The sequence below is a fragment of the Diaporthe citri genome (genome assembly GCF_014595645.1).
Source record: "Diaporthe citri strain NFHF-8-4 chromosome Unknown scaffold_7, whole genome shotgun sequence".
NCBI lineage: Eukaryota > Fungi > Ascomycota > Sordariomycetes > Diaporthales > Diaporthaceae > Diaporthe > Diaporthe citri.
In genome coordinates, this window is record NW_025064852.1 from 1,433,453 (window position 1) to 1,450,741 (window position 17,289).

At 51.5% G+C, this 17,289-nt stretch overlaps 4 protein-coding genes across 4 annotated transcripts; 1 reads left to right on the forward strand and 3 right to left on the reverse strand.

Annotated features, from left to right (window-relative positions):
* Positions 1 to 1,472: 1,472 nt before the first annotated feature.
* INS49_013633 (uncharacterized protein) lies at positions 1,473 to 3,597 on the reverse strand (the record flags this gene model as incomplete). Its single annotated transcript, XM_043174330.1, has 2 exons — positions 1,473 to 2,959; positions 3,051 to 3,597. The coding sequence occupies 2 exons, from the start codon at positions 3,595 to 3,597 to the stop codon at positions 1,473 to 1,475; spliced, it is 2,034 nt and encodes a 677-aa protein (XP_043021275.1).
* Positions 3,598 to 4,069: 472 nt separating this feature from the next.
* On the reverse strand, positions 4,070 to 4,414 carry INS49_013634 (uncharacterized protein; the record flags this gene model as incomplete). The annotated part of the gene is made up of 3 exons (XM_043174331.1): positions 4,070 to 4,108; positions 4,165 to 4,244; positions 4,303 to 4,414. The coding sequence occupies 3 exons, from the start codon at positions 4,412 to 4,414 to the stop codon at positions 4,070 to 4,072; spliced, it is 231 nt and encodes a 76-aa protein (XP_043021276.1).
* Positions 4,415 to 9,383: 4,969 nt separating this feature from the next.
* INS49_013635 (uncharacterized protein) lies at positions 9,384 to 10,634 on the forward strand (the record flags this gene model as incomplete). The annotated part of the gene is made up of 3 exons (XM_043174332.1): positions 9,384 to 9,567; positions 9,642 to 10,225; positions 10,335 to 10,634. 3 exons carry the CDS (start codon positions 9,384 to 9,386, stop codon positions 10,632 to 10,634), a joined length of 1,068 nt encoding a protein of 355 aa, XP_043021277.1.
* Positions 10,635 to 12,265: 1,631 nt separating this feature from the next.
* On the reverse strand, positions 12,266 to 16,823 carry INS49_013636 (uncharacterized protein; the record flags this gene model as incomplete). Its single annotated transcript, XM_043174333.1, has 9 exons — positions 12,266 to 12,775; positions 13,467 to 13,664; positions 13,753 to 14,592; positions 14,656 to 15,195; positions 15,305 to 15,435; positions 15,573 to 16,171; positions 16,256 to 16,513; positions 16,583 to 16,709; positions 16,766 to 16,823. 9 exons carry the CDS (start codon positions 16,821 to 16,823, stop codon positions 12,266 to 12,268), a joined length of 3,261 nt encoding a protein of 1,086 aa, XP_043021278.1.
* Positions 16,824 to 17,289: the final 466 nt, after the last annotated feature.

Here is a 17,289-nt window from a genome sequence, read left to right on the forward strand (position 1 = left end):
AAAAGAATGAGCTGTAACTATAGTGTATAGGTGAATCAGCTAGGTATCATGACTGCCCAAAGCCTGTGAAGCCTCCTTGACAGCAATCTTGTGGTATTTGTCACTCATAGCTCTGTCTCTAGATGGACCAACAATGAGTCTATCAAATGACATTTTCATACTGCTCTCTTGATTCTCATCCCGTCAAAGAAATCAGGTTACTCGAACAACAACACAAGGCCAATGGCATATTCGGCCTTGCAGCATCGACGGTGCGACTCACCCAATGCCATGAATACCACGTTCCCTCATCATTATTCCTCACAAGTCAGTCAAACAGAACCACCTCTGGCCTTTTCAAAAACTATAATTTCCCGTTGAAATCGAGGTCAAGACCCTGACTTTTATCTCTAAACAGCACAGTCTCGACAGACACATCATCTCATTGTCCAAAAGCACGAGGCTCCAATACCAAAAGAAATCAGCAACCCTCCACAGAAGCTCCAACAACACAAGGAGAATCAGAGCACTGAAACAACAGTTTCCGACCACGGCACACCCCTCTACATCTACAAATTTTACCCAGAATCCACTTCCAGCAACCACAAAATGTCTGCCCCGCCTCCTCTGGGAAACGACCCCCAGAGGGATTGTAACGTCTGCCAGAAGAGGCCGTGCAGATGTGGCAGGTCCATGCCAAATCCCACACCTCGCCAGGGCCCGGGCCCAGGGCCGACGGAAATGGTGATCCGGGGACCTAGACCTGCCAACCCGCAGCCGCCACAGCCTCCGCGTCGTTAAGGGGCGGCCCCTAGGACCTGATCTAAGAAACTAGGTGATGTTCTGTTAATTCGAGCGGTCTGGATATCTTCTCAGGACCGGTGGGTCAAAGTCCTAAGCCAAGGGGAGAGCCTGGGACATCGGGGTTTGAGCTTTGGGGGGGGGGGCTAGGTGTGTGGCTCGTAGCGGAGTTCATGGCGACTTGCTGTCGAGCTTGGGACAATACTACTACCCTCTGACCTCTGCATGAACGTCTCATTGCCATAAATCATGGGTTCTGTGAAACTGTTTGTGATCAGCTGTTTCGTAAAAGTAGACTGTTGTGGTGATAAGTGAGAGAGGATTGAGTGATCTTGCACCGAAAGATTCTTGTTTCTGTGAATTATTTGCGACAGAAGTGTCTGAGATGGGTACATTCCAGATGCAATGTGACCTCGAGTAGAAATTTGACTGCCAATAACTGATACCAATAATAAGAAAGGTTTGTAACCAAATATTATTATATTGTTTGTTAGTTACCTAGTGTGGAAAATCACGAACATGACGGCACGAATTTGTGTCGACGGTGAGGTTCTTTGTACTTTCTACAACAGCATAATTGGCCCAGTATAATATATCAGTTCCAGATTGAATCTGTATCATCATAATTTCATCGATACAATCATATCAAAATCAGATGTATCTGCTGGAAAGGATATATATGTAACTGTACGCTAAGCTTGGCCGACCAGGCGGAAACCCTCTTTGGTGTCCTCAAGGCGAACCGTCGCTCTATCAGCAGCAGCCTTCATCTCCTCCAGGCTTACCACTGGCCCATCAGATTTTCTCGTTACTTGATCAAGGCCACTGAACAGCACTGCGAATATGGAGCTCTTCCAAACCCTGGCCTGCCTTGAACTTGTCCTGATGATGCTAAGGACCAGGAACAGAATTGTGAGGAGCAGCAGCCCAGCCGGGAGGGCAAGCCACCCCCAGTTCACGCCCACACAGGTCTGCATCCCCCAAACAGTCCCATTCGCCGGGCCCATGTTGACGCCGATCCCATTGCCCTGCCGCAAGCGTGCAGTGACTGAGCGCGTCATCCCATCCATGATGGCCTGAACCGTGTCCAGCGTGGGGGCACCGTTGTTCCAGAGGTTGACAGACCAGGGGTCCCCCTTTGCGTGTTCGATTGCCCAGTCGTAGGACAGGGTCCCAGTACCCAGAAGACCGGAGATAGCTTCGGACAGACCTTCCGCGATGTCAAGGTCAAGTGAGTATACGCAGTCGTGGGCCCACCACGTGATGTTGTAGGAGGGGTCGGTCATTTCTTCTGGAGTGTTGCCCGAGAGAATTGCTGACCCACAAGAATGAACACTGAAGTCAATGTCCACAGGGACGTTGTTCTCGTCGGAAGGGCCTGGATTGCCGGTACATTCGTGCCATTTGCCTTCCCTAATGGTCCTGTTGACGATTAGCCGGGCCTGGGGGTAATCCATGCGTTGACTGTCCAAAACTTGCTCAAATAACACCCCGTTCGTAATATTGGCGCTGTAGGTGTTCACGGCTGGATAGAACCCGCACTCGAAAGCGTGCGAGTCCTGCGGCTCGCCTCGATATCCCCAACGGCTGGACATCGTTAGGAATGCAACCTGTCTCAGAAAATGCGAGGGGCAGCTAGTGGATGCTCGGGACCCTGACTGCATCACATTGGATGAATAATTGTTCAACTGTAGCTTATAACTCGGCAGTATGGCATTGACCGTCGCCATCTTAGGGTTTGTCTCATGCCCAAAAACAGAGTCGGTGAAATTTCTTGTGCCCGTAGAGAAAGCAACATCTTTTCCAATGTCGGTACATCGGCTCTCCAGTGCGAGGGACATAAATGTCACCCCGTCGTCCGTCGAAGGGAAAGTGCAGTTGCCCGTCTTATATTCAAACTTAAGAGCTGCAGAAATGTTTGCAGGCGGGTCAATCAGTCCGACATATGTGGCCGACTGCATTTGCGGGTCCGATTGAGTTCCCCAGAAGTCAGCGGTGTAATTATTGGAGAAAGGCACCGTCGCACGTTCGCCGTCGACCACCGTTGGGCAGCTGTAGAATTGGACTACCTGTTGAGTGAAAGCGTCAACTGCCATTGCCACTACTGTGAGGATAGCACCAATGACTGCAAGGTTCTGGCTTTTCAGCAGAAATATCAGAAGCATAGAGCCCCATGGGCCTGAATATACGCATGTGAGTGGCACTCTCTCTGAAACAGGAATGATTGTAGAGAGTTCGTGGGTGATAGAAGAGAAGACATGATAACTTACCTCGGCTAGCCAAATCCCAATGCTCCATATGTCTAAGCGGCCTCGACTTCTGGTACCACAGCCACTTCAACTGGCCAATAGCTTCAGCGATCGGCATCATCAGACACGCCTTGAACACAGCGGTGAATACGGCGATGAGGGCGTTTATTGTAATTGCCGACGGCCACTTAGGTAGGGGATGGTCCCTGTGAAGGACCAGTGTGATCACAATGGCCACAAGAGCGAGTGCAGCGACTGTGATGCTCAATATCTCCCACAGCCATAGTCGATGGACGCACTTGTCGCTCTGAAAGGGAGGTTCATCGTCCTGGTGGTGCACGCCAAGATGTGGTTGCAGTTGGCGGTAGATCGGTGTATAGGCCGGGGCAGCCTCCCTTTGGTCTCCAGAATTCCTGTTGCAGTTTGTAGTAGAAGTCAGTGCTGATAAAAGCGACACAGACCCGTCATGTGAGTGGTTGGGAAGCTCCATATCTTCGGCCGAAATCCGCGACGGGAGAGCACTGAGGGATTGAGGCTCATCTGACTGTAGAAGACTGTTCTCGTCCATAGCGTCTTCCGGTATGCATGACTCGGAGCCTAAGAGGAGAACGAACGGAAGTTTCCAAGTTCTGAGTTGCAGCGGATTCACAGTCGATCTTTATATATCTACAATGGCACCGAGGCAGTCTGCAGGCTGTGCATTCAGCTATGAGCTTTATTGAGTACAGCGTCATGCTGTGACAGTGGTCCACTAGGCTAATTGGCTGTTCGATGGGGCTGGGAGAGTTGGGGGTGCAGTTGAGCCTTTGTCATCAGTTATCTGAGCACTTGAGTGGTGCCATGTGCTCCCTCCTTTTGTACAACGGACCTCCTTCATAAGGATTGCTTGGGGGCAGACGGGTGCATAGAAAAATGGTTGGGAATAGAGCTAATTGTATCGATCAAGCCGAAGCCTCATCAACAGTCCATCACTCTACAATTGATGAATGTTGGGGGCGACCTGCCGGGCAGCAAGGAGAGCAATGATCGCGGCCCCCACGCTAGACCCGTTCTTCGTGATCGACGCCGAGGGACAGACCCTAGGGCATATAATGAGTGAACGAGAGCGTTTCATGAAGATAAAGTCCACACCTACCTTCTCGCTGCCACTCGTGATTTGAGTGACATAGGTTGGGATCTGGCACATAGACGGGGTCGTCTGCTGCAAACCAAGCCCTGTCGAGTGTGATTCAGCCTCACTACCCCAAAGAGACACGTTCTGCGATCAACTTACTCAGCTCTCTAATAAATTCCGTAGCGCACCTTCTGATGTCCTCGTCCTTCGGGTCGAAGTTGTGCGCGATGTGTCTTGCGCGCTCGAGAAGTGTGGTTTTGGTGACTGCCATAGTGTCAAACGCTGCGTTTGGGATCGCGGTAGAATGTGGTCAGTTGATAGATGTATCTGGAGCGATTGTCTAGTATTCCATGTATCCTGGACTGATTGTAGCGAGACGTTTTATGGGTCCACCGCAGAAGAAATATGGTGACTTTGATGACAAGTCGCAAGGAAAGTAGTTCCTCTCGAGCTGTTGGTCACTTTGCGGCTGGGCAGAGGCACAGCTATTACAGATGCAATCCATTCATTTGAATCGCCGTTCCATGAAGGCCCAGGCGTGACATTTATTCAGCAAGTGCGGCTAGCCTCAGTACGCTGCGCCGCACGCAAGGACCACGTCGAAAGTGAAATCAACATCAAATCTCTTCGAGGCTAGTTGTCATACTTCTATCATGCATATTGCATCATGCTGTAGAAGGCCGCCGTGAGACCTTGACGGCGGAGGCAATGTTTGGGATACCCGGGGGGTTTCCTTGTGTCACTCGGTGACTAGAGATCAACATCGAAATTGCCTGCAAATGCCTACGACCTACATTGTCTCTTGTCCCATCAGGACAATAATTTGTCGTTCCAGCTCAGTAGAGGAACTCAAAGAATACAAATAGTCTATAATACAAATACACCGATATGGTGAATCAACCCGGGGCACGCACTCAAGTACTGCAAGAGATGACGAGCCGGTGATAAACCTCGCCTTTCTCGCCGGAGGAGCATTCGCCAGCCTCCGTAGCTGATTGTGCAGCATCTAGCAACCGGAGTCCCATGTGCCAGTGAATGGCTTCAATCGAATCGAAAGTCTAGAGCTTGTGAGGTCACCAAGTCTGAATCGGCTCCTACAGGTGGCATCCATTGGGGACCCATCACGTTGCAGGCGTCACGAGCCATTCGTCCCTAGTGTAGGCCATGAATATTGCCTGGTCTCATCCCAGAAATGCCTCACATCTATCGATGACTCGGGCGAAGTCGTGGTCAAGTGACAGCTCAAAGAAGGACGATTGGGACATCTTCCCTAAGGGCGCCTGCGGGCTGACGATGATGCGACGGTGATTCAGGTTCCGCTCAGCTCTGACGTCCTAGTTGACAGCTCTTCGTACGTCTCTGTGGCAAGTATGAAAAAGAAGAAGGCAAAATATCCCGCAGTCAAGCTCCACAATGAAGGGAATTTCCCTCAAGTATCCCAAGAACAGCTCGGCCCTGACTCGCATTGGTGCTTTCACGGAAAAGCAGTCTACGTGGAAGGCTTGAAGTGCGTAATAGAAACAACACTGTCATCTAGCAAACGGGACGGTATGACTTTCGCTCTAGAGATAGCCGTGCAAGCAGTCCACGTCAGGGATTAATGACTCGTCATAGGCCTCATGGAGAGTGGCAGGTACGTGGATCAGCGGTCCAGAACTCTCGACCTCCTGGACCTAAGCAGGCTGGATGTTACCACCGGTCTAGGTCCTGCGACGTCAACGCTCCGAGAATCAAAGGGATTGCCAAACACGCGAGGTATTGAATGGAGTGGCTCCAAGTCCGCGCATTCTTGAGTACCAGTTTTGGCCTTTCACCAAGGAGATAGTGCTTACAACATCGAGGTCATTTTCATGCCAGGGCCCCAGAGATAATCGCTACAGCAGGCAATTTACAGCTTCACAATGTGAGAACCGCAACACACACAGAGAGAACCTTAATGAGCCCCCACAAGTTCATATCGAAGGGAAGGACTGGGATAATCCCACTGTCATGAGAACGGCGACTTTGAGTAAACAGAGCCAGCCAAATTTTACGAAAATTGATGAGACCGCAATTTGACGATCTGAACTTGGGTGTCGGCCGGCAGTAGATGTTTCAAGGGCATCAGCTTGCAAGTCCTGTTTAGTGGGGCCAAAGGAATGGGCCGTCGCAATTTTGCCCGATGTGAGTTGGAAAATCCAGCTAGTTAGGCGTTGGTACCTTGCAAATCTGTTGGTAGACAGCCCGATCCTGATTTTGAGGGATGAGCAACAGCCTCGCTGAGCCCTTGAAAGCGCTAGTTCTAAGGATCAGCTCAAAGTCCGAGCGATATACCACTGCGCCTTGCTGATGCTCACCAACAGGGACCCACAGCTGAAATCCTCGCCCCGAGCGCTGGCTTGTCTATCCAACTTTCCTTTGTCGTGGGAACAAAGAACAAACCACCAAGGCGCACATACCGGGCGAAACAGAACCTCCATCAGGCAGCAAGATGCGAAGAGGACATCGTGGCTGTGGCAGAGGTTTATTTGCTTCCATCAGTAAGCCCTTGGAGGCTTGTACTTTCCAAACCGGTATAATCTAACGAAGATGTCGTCAAGTCCCCACGGGTGCGTAAACGTGCCGCTGTTGGTTGGCCGGACTGGGTAAACTAGTGAGCGATATAATTCCCGGCCATCTCGCTCTTTGAAGCTTGATACCTTTTCTGGGAGTGATAAGCGGCAAGCAGATCGGCATCATGGCTGTGTGTGTGTACCAGCAGACCAGATGTGGTTGCCTGGGGTGGGCCAGGGTGGATGGAAGGATTCTAGAAAAGTTCCACATGCGGCCTTAATGCATAATGGCAGTGCAGGCCGGTCGCGTGGCAAAGACCAGCTGGGGAAGGACTGACAAATTCAGGGACATGGTTTCGAAGGTTAGTCGACGGGGCAATAAGAGCCATTTCCTCTCTGTGGTGGTCATTCCACTGATTCTTGCAGGAAATGCTGGCAGGCAATTGTCGACAGCTCTTGGCGTGGGTTGGGGCAGTGAGGAAGTGAGGCAGTGCAGGGGTCACGCTGGCAGACTAAGAAGCGCGCCGTCCATGGATCGCGGAAGCGATCTGCTAACAAGTCGGGCGTAATTGTCATGGCGGAACGATTTGAACCGCTCTCGAGAAATACGCTGTGTCTCAATTGGCGAACAGGGTTGGGCGGGTCTCCAAGGAAGACAGCTTCCCCGGACCGGAACCTTCCACTGCATACACAGCACAGGCCTGCCGCGGTCTCCGTGCATGAGGCTAGCCCAGGCTGGAGTCTTCATTCGAAATGAGTACAGGTGGCTGGAAAGAATGATGCTCGCCTGCGGCTTGTCGGTCTGTCCTTCGGGCGAGGTGGAATCGCGGCAGTCGCCCGAATGAGTGTGCGAAAAGATATCGTGGAAGCTTGAATATTGCTCAGAACCCTGTCAACATCTGGACTGTTGTCTTGATCTCCAAATCTGCGGAGAAATATGCCCATCTCGATTGGTGGCAGCAGGCTGCGAATGTTTGAAGGGAACTACGAGTTCCGGGGGTGGCCCATGTAACAACTGTCAGAATGGTGCGTCGAAAAAAGCCAAGTCTTGACAGTCTTGGGTTTCATCATCGGTTGTTCATCACGTCCACCGGGCTCGGATCACTAGAGACGCGGTTCGAGGCGGATCTGTGATTCGAGCTGGTCAGGATGCCAGGATGCCACGGAACTCGGCACGCAGGGCGCTTTGAGGGAGGTCGGCCGTGTGAAGAGCCCTGGTGGCACACTACTGCAGTTTGGAGGTCCCGATTGGGGAGCTGTTAAGGGCCGAGGGGCGCGGCGCAAAAAAGTCATGACAGCACGACGAGGATTGGCAGGCGACGGCGACACAAGACTTGGAGGCACGCAGGACAGGAGAGGGGAAGCGAGGCTGAGGGTGTGTTTGCCGGCAGAGGCTAGAACGTCTGGTGACACCCTGTTGAACTCTGGTCGGACTGAACGCAACGTGCGACCCGTATTGAAGCTCAGACGCGGGCAGCTGGCTGAAACAACGACCGAGGTTGGGGACGCTGGGTGTTAGTGTTGGTGGATGAATAGTAGATGGGTAGATAGCGTTGAGCATATCCAGAGATGCACTCTGTCTCCCCCACAAATGACAGCGACGGCGACCACGATAGCAATGTGACGGTTGAGATGATGTGTTTCGGATGCGCAGTCTGAGTGTTTGAAGGAGTCCCGCAGTCGAGGGGTGGAAGGGGAGGTAGGAGGGGAGACCAACCAGCCGGTGATGTCACCCAAACCCCTGCCCCTGCTCCTTCCCCAGGGCATGGGCCCACCTTTCAACGAACTTTGGGAAGCTGCGGCTGGGCCCCGCATGGCCCGTTGTTAGGCACTCCACAGCCCGCGCTTGGCAGTTCCTAACACTGGGGAATGGGCCCACCCAAGCTCCAAGTACCCGAGTACCGCTCCTGTGCTGCACCACCATCCCCAGCACCCACCAATACTGTACCACTGCGGCAACAGGGTTGAGCTCGCTCAGAGCTTAGGTCCCTTGGGTCTTGGGTCTCACGGGTCACTTGCTCATCCATCTCCATTTCCAGCACGGCCAGAAACCGCCTGTCTGCCTCGCCGCACTCATTCCATCGATCCATCCTACCTGCTTACCTCTTTCCGACTACCGTAAGCTCACGGAAGGAACAGTACGGGGAGCTTCCGTCGCCTCTCGCCTTTGCTGCGTCTCCGCCCACACCAAGAGATTGCCCAAGTGTGCTGGCGTGCCACCTTCCTCTTCCTGGACCAGTGCTCGAAAGATAAATATTCCCTCACATCCTCTTTCTATCTTGCTTGCGACGCCCCCCTCACTACCGTCCGTCACTGAGATCGATCACCCCATCTCGTCCCGTCCAATTACCCACCCTCGCATCCACACCCACACCCAGACTACTGGAGAACCAGCTTCCAGGAGTCAATTACCCACACACTAGACAATTTGGTCTCCAGATAAATACCAGGGCCACCTCTTCCGAATGTAAGACACCCAGAAAAGTAAACCGTCAAACAGTCAGTTTGTTCCGTCGCCACACATCGCTGCCCACCCAACCTCCAGCGAGACTGACATGCGACTCGTTACTCGGCCAACCTCCAATACCAAATACTAACGACTCCCACCAGCTAGCACATTTTCTCAGTCGCCATCAACGACGACGTCGGACCAAGTCAGCATTGTCTACTGAATACCTTTTAAGGCTCCGGGAGCACCAAGCAGACACCATGAACGCCCCATCCACTCCGGGTTCGTCCAAGGCCGCCGACACCAATGGCGTGGGCGCTCAGGCCGGCTTCCGGCCCCAAGGGCCCATGGTCGTCCAGCCGCCCCGCCAGGAGGACCTGCAGAAGAGCTATGCCAGCATCGTCGGAACCGACGCCGATGCCAAAGGCTGGTATGGAAGCATGAGTAAGTCTAATACCTCCCGGTTTCACTCATCACCTCTATCGCAGCAGGTGCTGACACTGGTCTGTCCCTGATAGTCAACACCCTCGGCTCCTGCATGGGAACCCTGGGTGCGATCCCATGCTGCATCTGCTGCCCCAACCCGTATAAGAACGTCAGCCAGGGCAACGTCGGCCTGGTCACCAAGTTCGGCAAATTCTACAAGGCAGTCGACCCCGGCCTGGTTAAGATCAACCCCCTGTCCGAGCGCCTCATCCAGGTCGATGTCAAGATCCAGATCGTCGAGGTCCCCAAGCAAGTGTGCATGACCAAGGACAACGTCAACCTCCACCTTACCAGTGTCATCTATTACCACATCGTCAGCCCGCACAAGGCCGCCTTTGGCATCACCAACGTCCGCCAGGCCCTGATCGAGCGTACTCAGACCACCCTGCGCCACGTCGTCGGAGCCCGTGTTCTCCAGGATGTCATCGAGCGCCGCGAGGAGATCGCCCAGAGCATTGGCGAGATCATCGAGGACGTCGCGGCCGGCTGGGGTGTCCAGGTTGAGTCGATGCTCATCAAGGATATCGTCTTCAGCCAAGAGCTGCAGGAGTCGCTGTCTATGGCTGCTCAGAGCAAGCGTATCGGTGAAAGCAAGATCATCGCCGCCAAGGCTGAGGTTCGTCAACACCCCGCTTCTTTCTCTTACGAGGCTGTCGCCGTACATGCTGGTGTTGGGGAGAAATCCCTGCGAATTGTAACTAACATCTGTTTTTCTTTCCGAACAGGTCGAAAGCGCCAAGCTCATGCGTCAAGCCGCCGATATCTTGTCCTCTGCACCAGCCATGCAGATCCGCTACCTCGAAGCTATGCAAGCCATGGCCAAGTCGGCAAACTCCAAAGTTATCTTTTTGCCAGGGGCGCAGTCTTCTTCTGCAACGGCCGGGTTGAACGCCGCCATCACCGACCCGAAGAACTTCGAACAGGGCGAGGGTAGCGGCAGCGGGAAGAACACCTTCCAGGACTTTGGAGGTCAGGACCCTTCTTTTCAACAGGCCATGAACGCTCGTGTGATTGAGAACATTTGAGTTCTAGCCATGCTAACTTAACGCCTGTCGAGTCTGAAGGCTGGTCTACTTGAGTCTACATAGCTCATGAGTGTACGATATAATCCGTCGAGATTGAATGGGAGGAAGGGATGACACGCAACGTTTGAGGGGGACACTCAAGGAGATTGCCAAACTCGGATACCCTGTTGAACGATGATACCGCGGGGGATGGAGAACGGCTGTGCTTTTTGACATAGGATACCCCTTTTGGTCTTTTTCTAGGTTTTGCTTTGGGTGTTTGATACCTCTAGGTCTAATGATACCAGGACATTCGTTAATGAATACTATTCTCTAATTCGTTTGGAGTTTATCTCGCCTGTTGGGACGGGGTAGTTACTGGTAGTCATGCCACTCTTCTCACATATTATGTTATCCGTGTGAGAGATCCATGTTCCCAGTCGAATTCCTCACTGGTACTTGGCACGCGTCGTAATATAACAAGGCACAGCTGCCATCGAACTCGGGAGACGGACGAGCCGCTGACAACGGCAACACCCTTGTCCTTCTGCTTCGCTTGGGTCCTTTTCAGCCAGTACTCGCAGGTACAATCATTCGTTTATTGTGACACGGCCAGTGAGGATGGCTCTCAATCGCTCTAAGTCGCCGTGTGAGATGGCAAACCAACGCTCTCCTCGAAACGATCATACCATGCTCAAGTCCCGCTAATTAAGGAACGACGAGGAAATCTTTCCAAGCTGAGAATTCTTGCTGAGGAGTCAATCAAACTACACCCTTTTGCACTAGCAGCTGTTAATTGCTCGGTCTGTCGTCAGCAAGTTCCAGCGTAAAGAGGTGACAATCTAATGGAAATTCTAAATCTGCTTTGCACGGCCTTCATGATCAGTCTCGTCGCCAGCGTCCTACTCCTCAGAACTAGTTCTCAGTTTCGCCGCGTCTGCCATGGGATCATACTTTCAGCCGTTGCTCCTTCGTGGTCCTCGGCGCGAGGGTTCCCCCTTTGTCTACCAAAAAAGCGATAGACTTCCCCGTGTCCTACCAATGCTGCTGCATGCAAAGCAATGCGCCCCTGACAATCAGATGCGTCAATGGAAGCGCCAGATTCGACCAAGACGTGCATAGTAATGAGGAAGCCCCATCCGCTGGCGATTATCAAAGGCGTCCATTGCAATTCCGGAGTCCTAATATGGGTTTATATTACTAGTATGGATCATTTATATGGAGCTGAGGTTCTTGAAATCGATATGTAGGTTCTTAAGCTCGCAACGCCAGGTACTACTCGGGAGATCGATGAATCGATCGATATTAGCAAACTTTTCAAACGCTCGATCTGCCCCACAAGCAACTCCATGATAGACACTTGATACGCAACACCACCAAGTTCCGCGCAGGTATTGGATTCATAGGTTGGCCCGGACCCTGCATGTGGCTGAGGCTTCACTGAGGATGTGAATGTCCGATTTTTACCTAAGTACCGACAATTATCTGAGTGGGACCCCTGGTACTCGATTGATTGGTAATGCGGCAGTACTACCACTAAATACGATTCATCCCCAACAGCTACGCCGTGGACACAACCGCTTCTCGTCTCCTTTGTGATTCGGGCAAATCCATGTCCGCGACATATGGAACGTCATGGCTTGGTGTCTCCCCTACCGGAGGATTTGTGGATGCCAGACTTTGTCGGTCAGACTTTGCCGGGCGTTTGTGATGCCATGTATCCTCGCTCTTTTGAGCAACAGCCATTGCAGAAGTGAGAAAGGAGTAGAATAGTGCGGCAGGGCGGCAGTTTTGGATGTGTTATCCACAAAACGAAACCACACTGCTGCGGATATGATAGTGAGAACTAGGCATCCGAGAGCCCATCGCAAAAACCCCCAGTATGAGAACCCCATGGTTACAAGAAGACCCCAGCCCTGACTCCCAAAGGTCCTCGCCAAACCCGGTGGTTGCTGCTTCATCGGCAATTTGCTGACGATCAGATCCCGATCTTCGTCGTAATCGATGTTAGGGTATTTAAGCCCGTACACGATTTCTTCGCTGAGTATTCTCATCCGATCTTCGATAGGATCTATGATATTGTGTCGCCATCCGTCTCCTTGAGGAGGGAGATCCCAGTCCTTCACGGGCGTAACATGGTCCTTCTGTCTTCTCATTTCAAACTGTTTCGCGCCAGTCAGCCAGTGTGTAAATAGAGGGTAACAAGGAAGAGAGAGTCTACCTCAACGAAGATTATCCTGGAGCACCTCTTCCAAGAGAGAAATCTACGCAGCAGACCTATTAGGTGATTCCCTGACACTTGACAAATGGCCTGTCCCAGTGCTCTGAAAAACTGTTTATCGTCCAGGGTCTCGTCCCCATCTAGGTGGGGAATAATTCGGAGAATGGTTTCCAAAGGCTCAGTATACATTCTGTTGATACAACAGTGAATTTCCCATATCCTCTCTTGCTGTCTTCCTGGAACTTCCAGAGGAGGTTTACGACTGAATAATGAGAGCAGTGATCCGAAGTAAGATCTCCCTTTGGTCGAGTTGGATGAGTTTTGTCTCTCATTCGGATCTGTGCCCGATTCACTTGTTGGAGCATTACCTGGAAGATCACTAGGATACCTTCTCAGACGACTACGACGGCCATCGCCTCGTACGGTACTCTCCACCGCGGGCCTATCTGCGCTTTCGCGGCTAGAGCTAGGTAACCCCGGCGTTGCCATGTCCCCCAGTATAGGGGCACATGTGTTTCTGTACCCCTCGATGCGGTCTTTGGCAAGGACCAATGTAAAGTCTTTGCGACTCCACTGCCGCGAAGTAAATATTGTTGTCGATCAATGTAGTGAGCTTAGGTATTTCAACTTACTCGCCAAGAGACCACACCCTCTTCAGAAGAGCAGACCGGCGGCATCTGCGGGAGCGGATCCCAGTCAATGGGCTCCCGGAACCACTCTTGAAATCGATACCGGGTTTGGTCAAAGTAGCTCAGACTTGCAACCTCATTTCCATCAGTAAAACGAATGAGTCGCATCCCGTCATCATAGGCAATGCCCGAAAATGGTATCTTTTGTCGTATCGTCAGCCGAGTAAAGGGTGCTCAAAGTAGCCACTGCACGTGTGACAAATCTCCTTCATGCATGAGAAAGTCTCACCTTTGCCAAGCTTGAGAACACCTCACTTGCACTTGGCCGTTCGATGGATTTCGCCAGCATCTTCTTAAGGATCGGGTTCAGCTGGCTCGCCCGTAATCCTGCGACTGCACTAGCGGGTATGTTGTCCATCCACTCAAGCACTTCAGACTTTACCTTCTCGCCATCGTCGACCATGGTGTCGTTAAAGCAGTCCGAGCGAATCTTGCCCTCTGTTGTGGTGATATGATTTCGAAAATCCACAATGCCGCGAGAGCCGGAGGTCAGAAATGCGGTCATCTCGGTGAACACACAGCCGAGCTTCCAGATATCGTTTGATAGCAGTTCTTTAGCGGAAGGGATCCCTTTACTGTCCCCCTTGGGCATTTCAGGGGAGTCATAGGTCTGGGCGGACTGGGCTGCCAGCGTCCCATGTTCCCAGGATATGGCCTTCGTCAAGTCCACCGCGAGACCGAAATCTGTTATCTTCAGGATCAGTTCTCCAGGCACCTTTGACAGATACATCAGAATGTTAGATGGTTTGATGTCCCTGTGTGCCGTATTCGTTGAGTCATGAAGGTAAGCCACCGCACTCGTCAGAGGTGCGTATTGATGCCAGAGAGATCCACGAGCTTGTAGAACAGACTGGTCTGCATCGTAGTCGCCCCGAAATAGACGTTTGAGGTTGCCCAAAGCAAGGGGAAACGCGAAGTTGAAGTACTGCAGTCCGTTCTCCTCGTACTGGAAGACAGATAGCGTCTCCACGATATTTGGGTGATCCAGCTTGTTGGCCCGCCAGAGGGCCTTGTATTCCGAGACGAACACGTCCAAGGATGTCGACTCTTTGAGACGCTTGATGGCAAGCTTGCAGGAGTGTAAGAAATGGAATCACAGACTGCCATAAGCTTTGGGAACAATGCCACCCACCTTGTGAACCGCGTCGCCCTTGTAACCTTGTTGTGGATCGCTCTCGGAATCCACGGTTGCTGAGACTTCAAAGACTGATGCAGTCTCACCAACATCAACCTGGAGCGAACAGAGGCCTTTTAATTGCTTGCCTTTCGACTCCATCGATAACTCAGGCTCGTATACGAAGCGAAAATTAATGTCCAAACCCATGCTTTTGGGGGTTGTGAAACCATTGGCAGCAGTTGCCGCAGGTATTTCCTGCAAAATAGAGTCGTGTTCATGTTGAACGGATGTATGCGCTCCAGGTTCGTCAATTTGTTTGCTGAGGGATAATCCTGACTCCGTGTTCTTCGAAGTTGACACTGACAGTGGGTTTTGGTCCGATTCCACGCCATTCGGTTTCTTGGAAAGATCTGTAGGCGCCGACCTTTCCGCAATATCTCTGATTCTTTTGTTCTCCTCGCGAAAGGAGTAGTAGTGCTTGCTCTTGTTCGCGAGCAGCATCAGCTGCTCAGAGCTGAGCTCATAGTCGGTATATATCAGGTGCTCGTCTCCGACCTGTACTCGATTGCCTTTAGAACTAGCTTGGGCAGAAGTGACGAGAGAAAAGCAAGCATCGGCGGCGATACAATACGGGAAGTTCAAGCTGCCATGATAGTTCACATACCATGTCCAAGTGAGACCAGTCTGTCTCGCCCAGCATCCTATTCAAACTTTCTGACAATTTGTCCGCGTCGATGTATGCTTTCTCTAAAGCGTAGTGATTCTTGAAATATGGCATACGGTGGAAGCCGGAATCTGTTTAGAATGTGTTGGTACTTTCATTTTCCGTGGGACGAGTAAAAGACGGAAGGTTTCCCAGGGCAAAAAGACGTGAGCTTGCGAAATGGAACAGGTGAATGATGGATGAGAAGTGTGTTATCCAGCTTACTTACTGTGCTGCGGTGACGTAGCACTGCTAAAGTCCTCGACCATCTTATGGACTTTTCGCTCGAGCAGGTACGCCTTGGATGCTACCATGATGCGGCCTATGCTTTCCACGTCATGCTCATCTAGAGCGGCTTTTTCAAGACCGCTGTTGACATTGAAGCGGAAGTACCGACCACCAACGCCAAGGCTTGCACTATCCCTGAAGAACTGCTTATCCGTGTCCTCAGTTTCGGTAGAGATGGTCTTGAGGGTTTCAACCACCTCTTTGATATTGCTGTCGAACCCATCGAGGTTTGGGGCACCGGTTCCAATGCTAAGTAGGCACTGAATTCTCGATGGCGCGTCTCTCCAGATAGCCTTGGCTTCTTCCAATACGGCGTTCACTGGATTGCTGCACCCAGTGGCTCCATCGGCATATTCCTGCAAGCCAATCTTGATCGGGTCAACCAGTGTGGCTGCTGCCGATGTGGCTCGTGCAGCCTCCCATATCTTGCATTTTGACGTTGAAAATGAGCTGACTGAGACATCGGTGTCATAGGAACGCAGTCGGATGTGGCTGTTCGCCGACTTCGTGAACAGCCACTTCGTGTAAGCACACACAAAACTATTCAGATTGTGTCTGTCAGCAGGAGGCAAGATACTATGTCTTCACCTCCAATAGGGTCATGTCCGCTAGGGTCGTACTCACACTTTGCAACTTGAAGTGCTAGAAGATTCAAAGAGCAAGGCCTCCTTGTCCATTCCACTCTCAATTGCTGCATGCTTGAAACCAAGTTCAAGCTTTTCTGCGTTATAACGGGCGCGAACTGGCCAGAGATTACTGATTTTGCCGAATTTGTCCCAAATGGGTCTTTTTTGTGTGAACATTTCGGGAGCAAGTGTCAAGTATTTTTTGATGCAAGTGTCAACGTCCATCTTCATCCGCCCTAGCATCAACGCGATGAGCCTGGTACGGCAGTGGAGTTAGTATTTCATTGAAATCACAGTCAGGACAAATCAGAGTTGAGAGCCTCACCCGCCAGTGCTGGTTCCTCCAATCAAGTGAAAATAGTCGCATGGCTTTGGTGGATTTTCGGCATCAATTTTCTTCATGAGGCTTCTGAGAATGATGAGTGATGACAAACCGCGAGTTCCTCCACCGTCTGTGATGAATGTCAGCGGTTATGTTGCGTTGCTTAGCCCCACAAAGAACACACACCGAGAGATAGAAGTCGCAATGAACCGGTATCGTTTTCTAATGAGTCTGAGTGAGGCATTTTAACTTCTTTTAGCGAAACACTAGCAGTGGTCGCAAATGTAGAGGGCAGGAAGAAGATGGTGGCTCTGCGAACGTCGTGGTGATGGGAATGTGCAAATAAAGAAGGGTATTCCTCATGCGCCTCGGGTGAGGCCGATATCAAGAAATGCTTATATAAATGCCAGTCAGCTCGAATACTCTGCAGTTAAGCGTTTTGAATGAGGCCAAGTCCCTATTTTCGTGGTTTGTCTTCATTGTTTCAAACGAAAGCCTTTTCGGTGACGTTCATGCAAGATAGTGAATGAAGATGGCATGCACAATGATTAAACATGGAGAGAAATATAGAAGTGACTAAACCTGGGTGTATCACATGCTGCAAGCCTCTCTTCATTACTAAAAATCTACTTGGCTCAGCTCTTAACTCGAGTAGGAACGATCAGCCGTGTTGCGGCACAAGACAGCCTATTGCGCCAAAACACCAACAA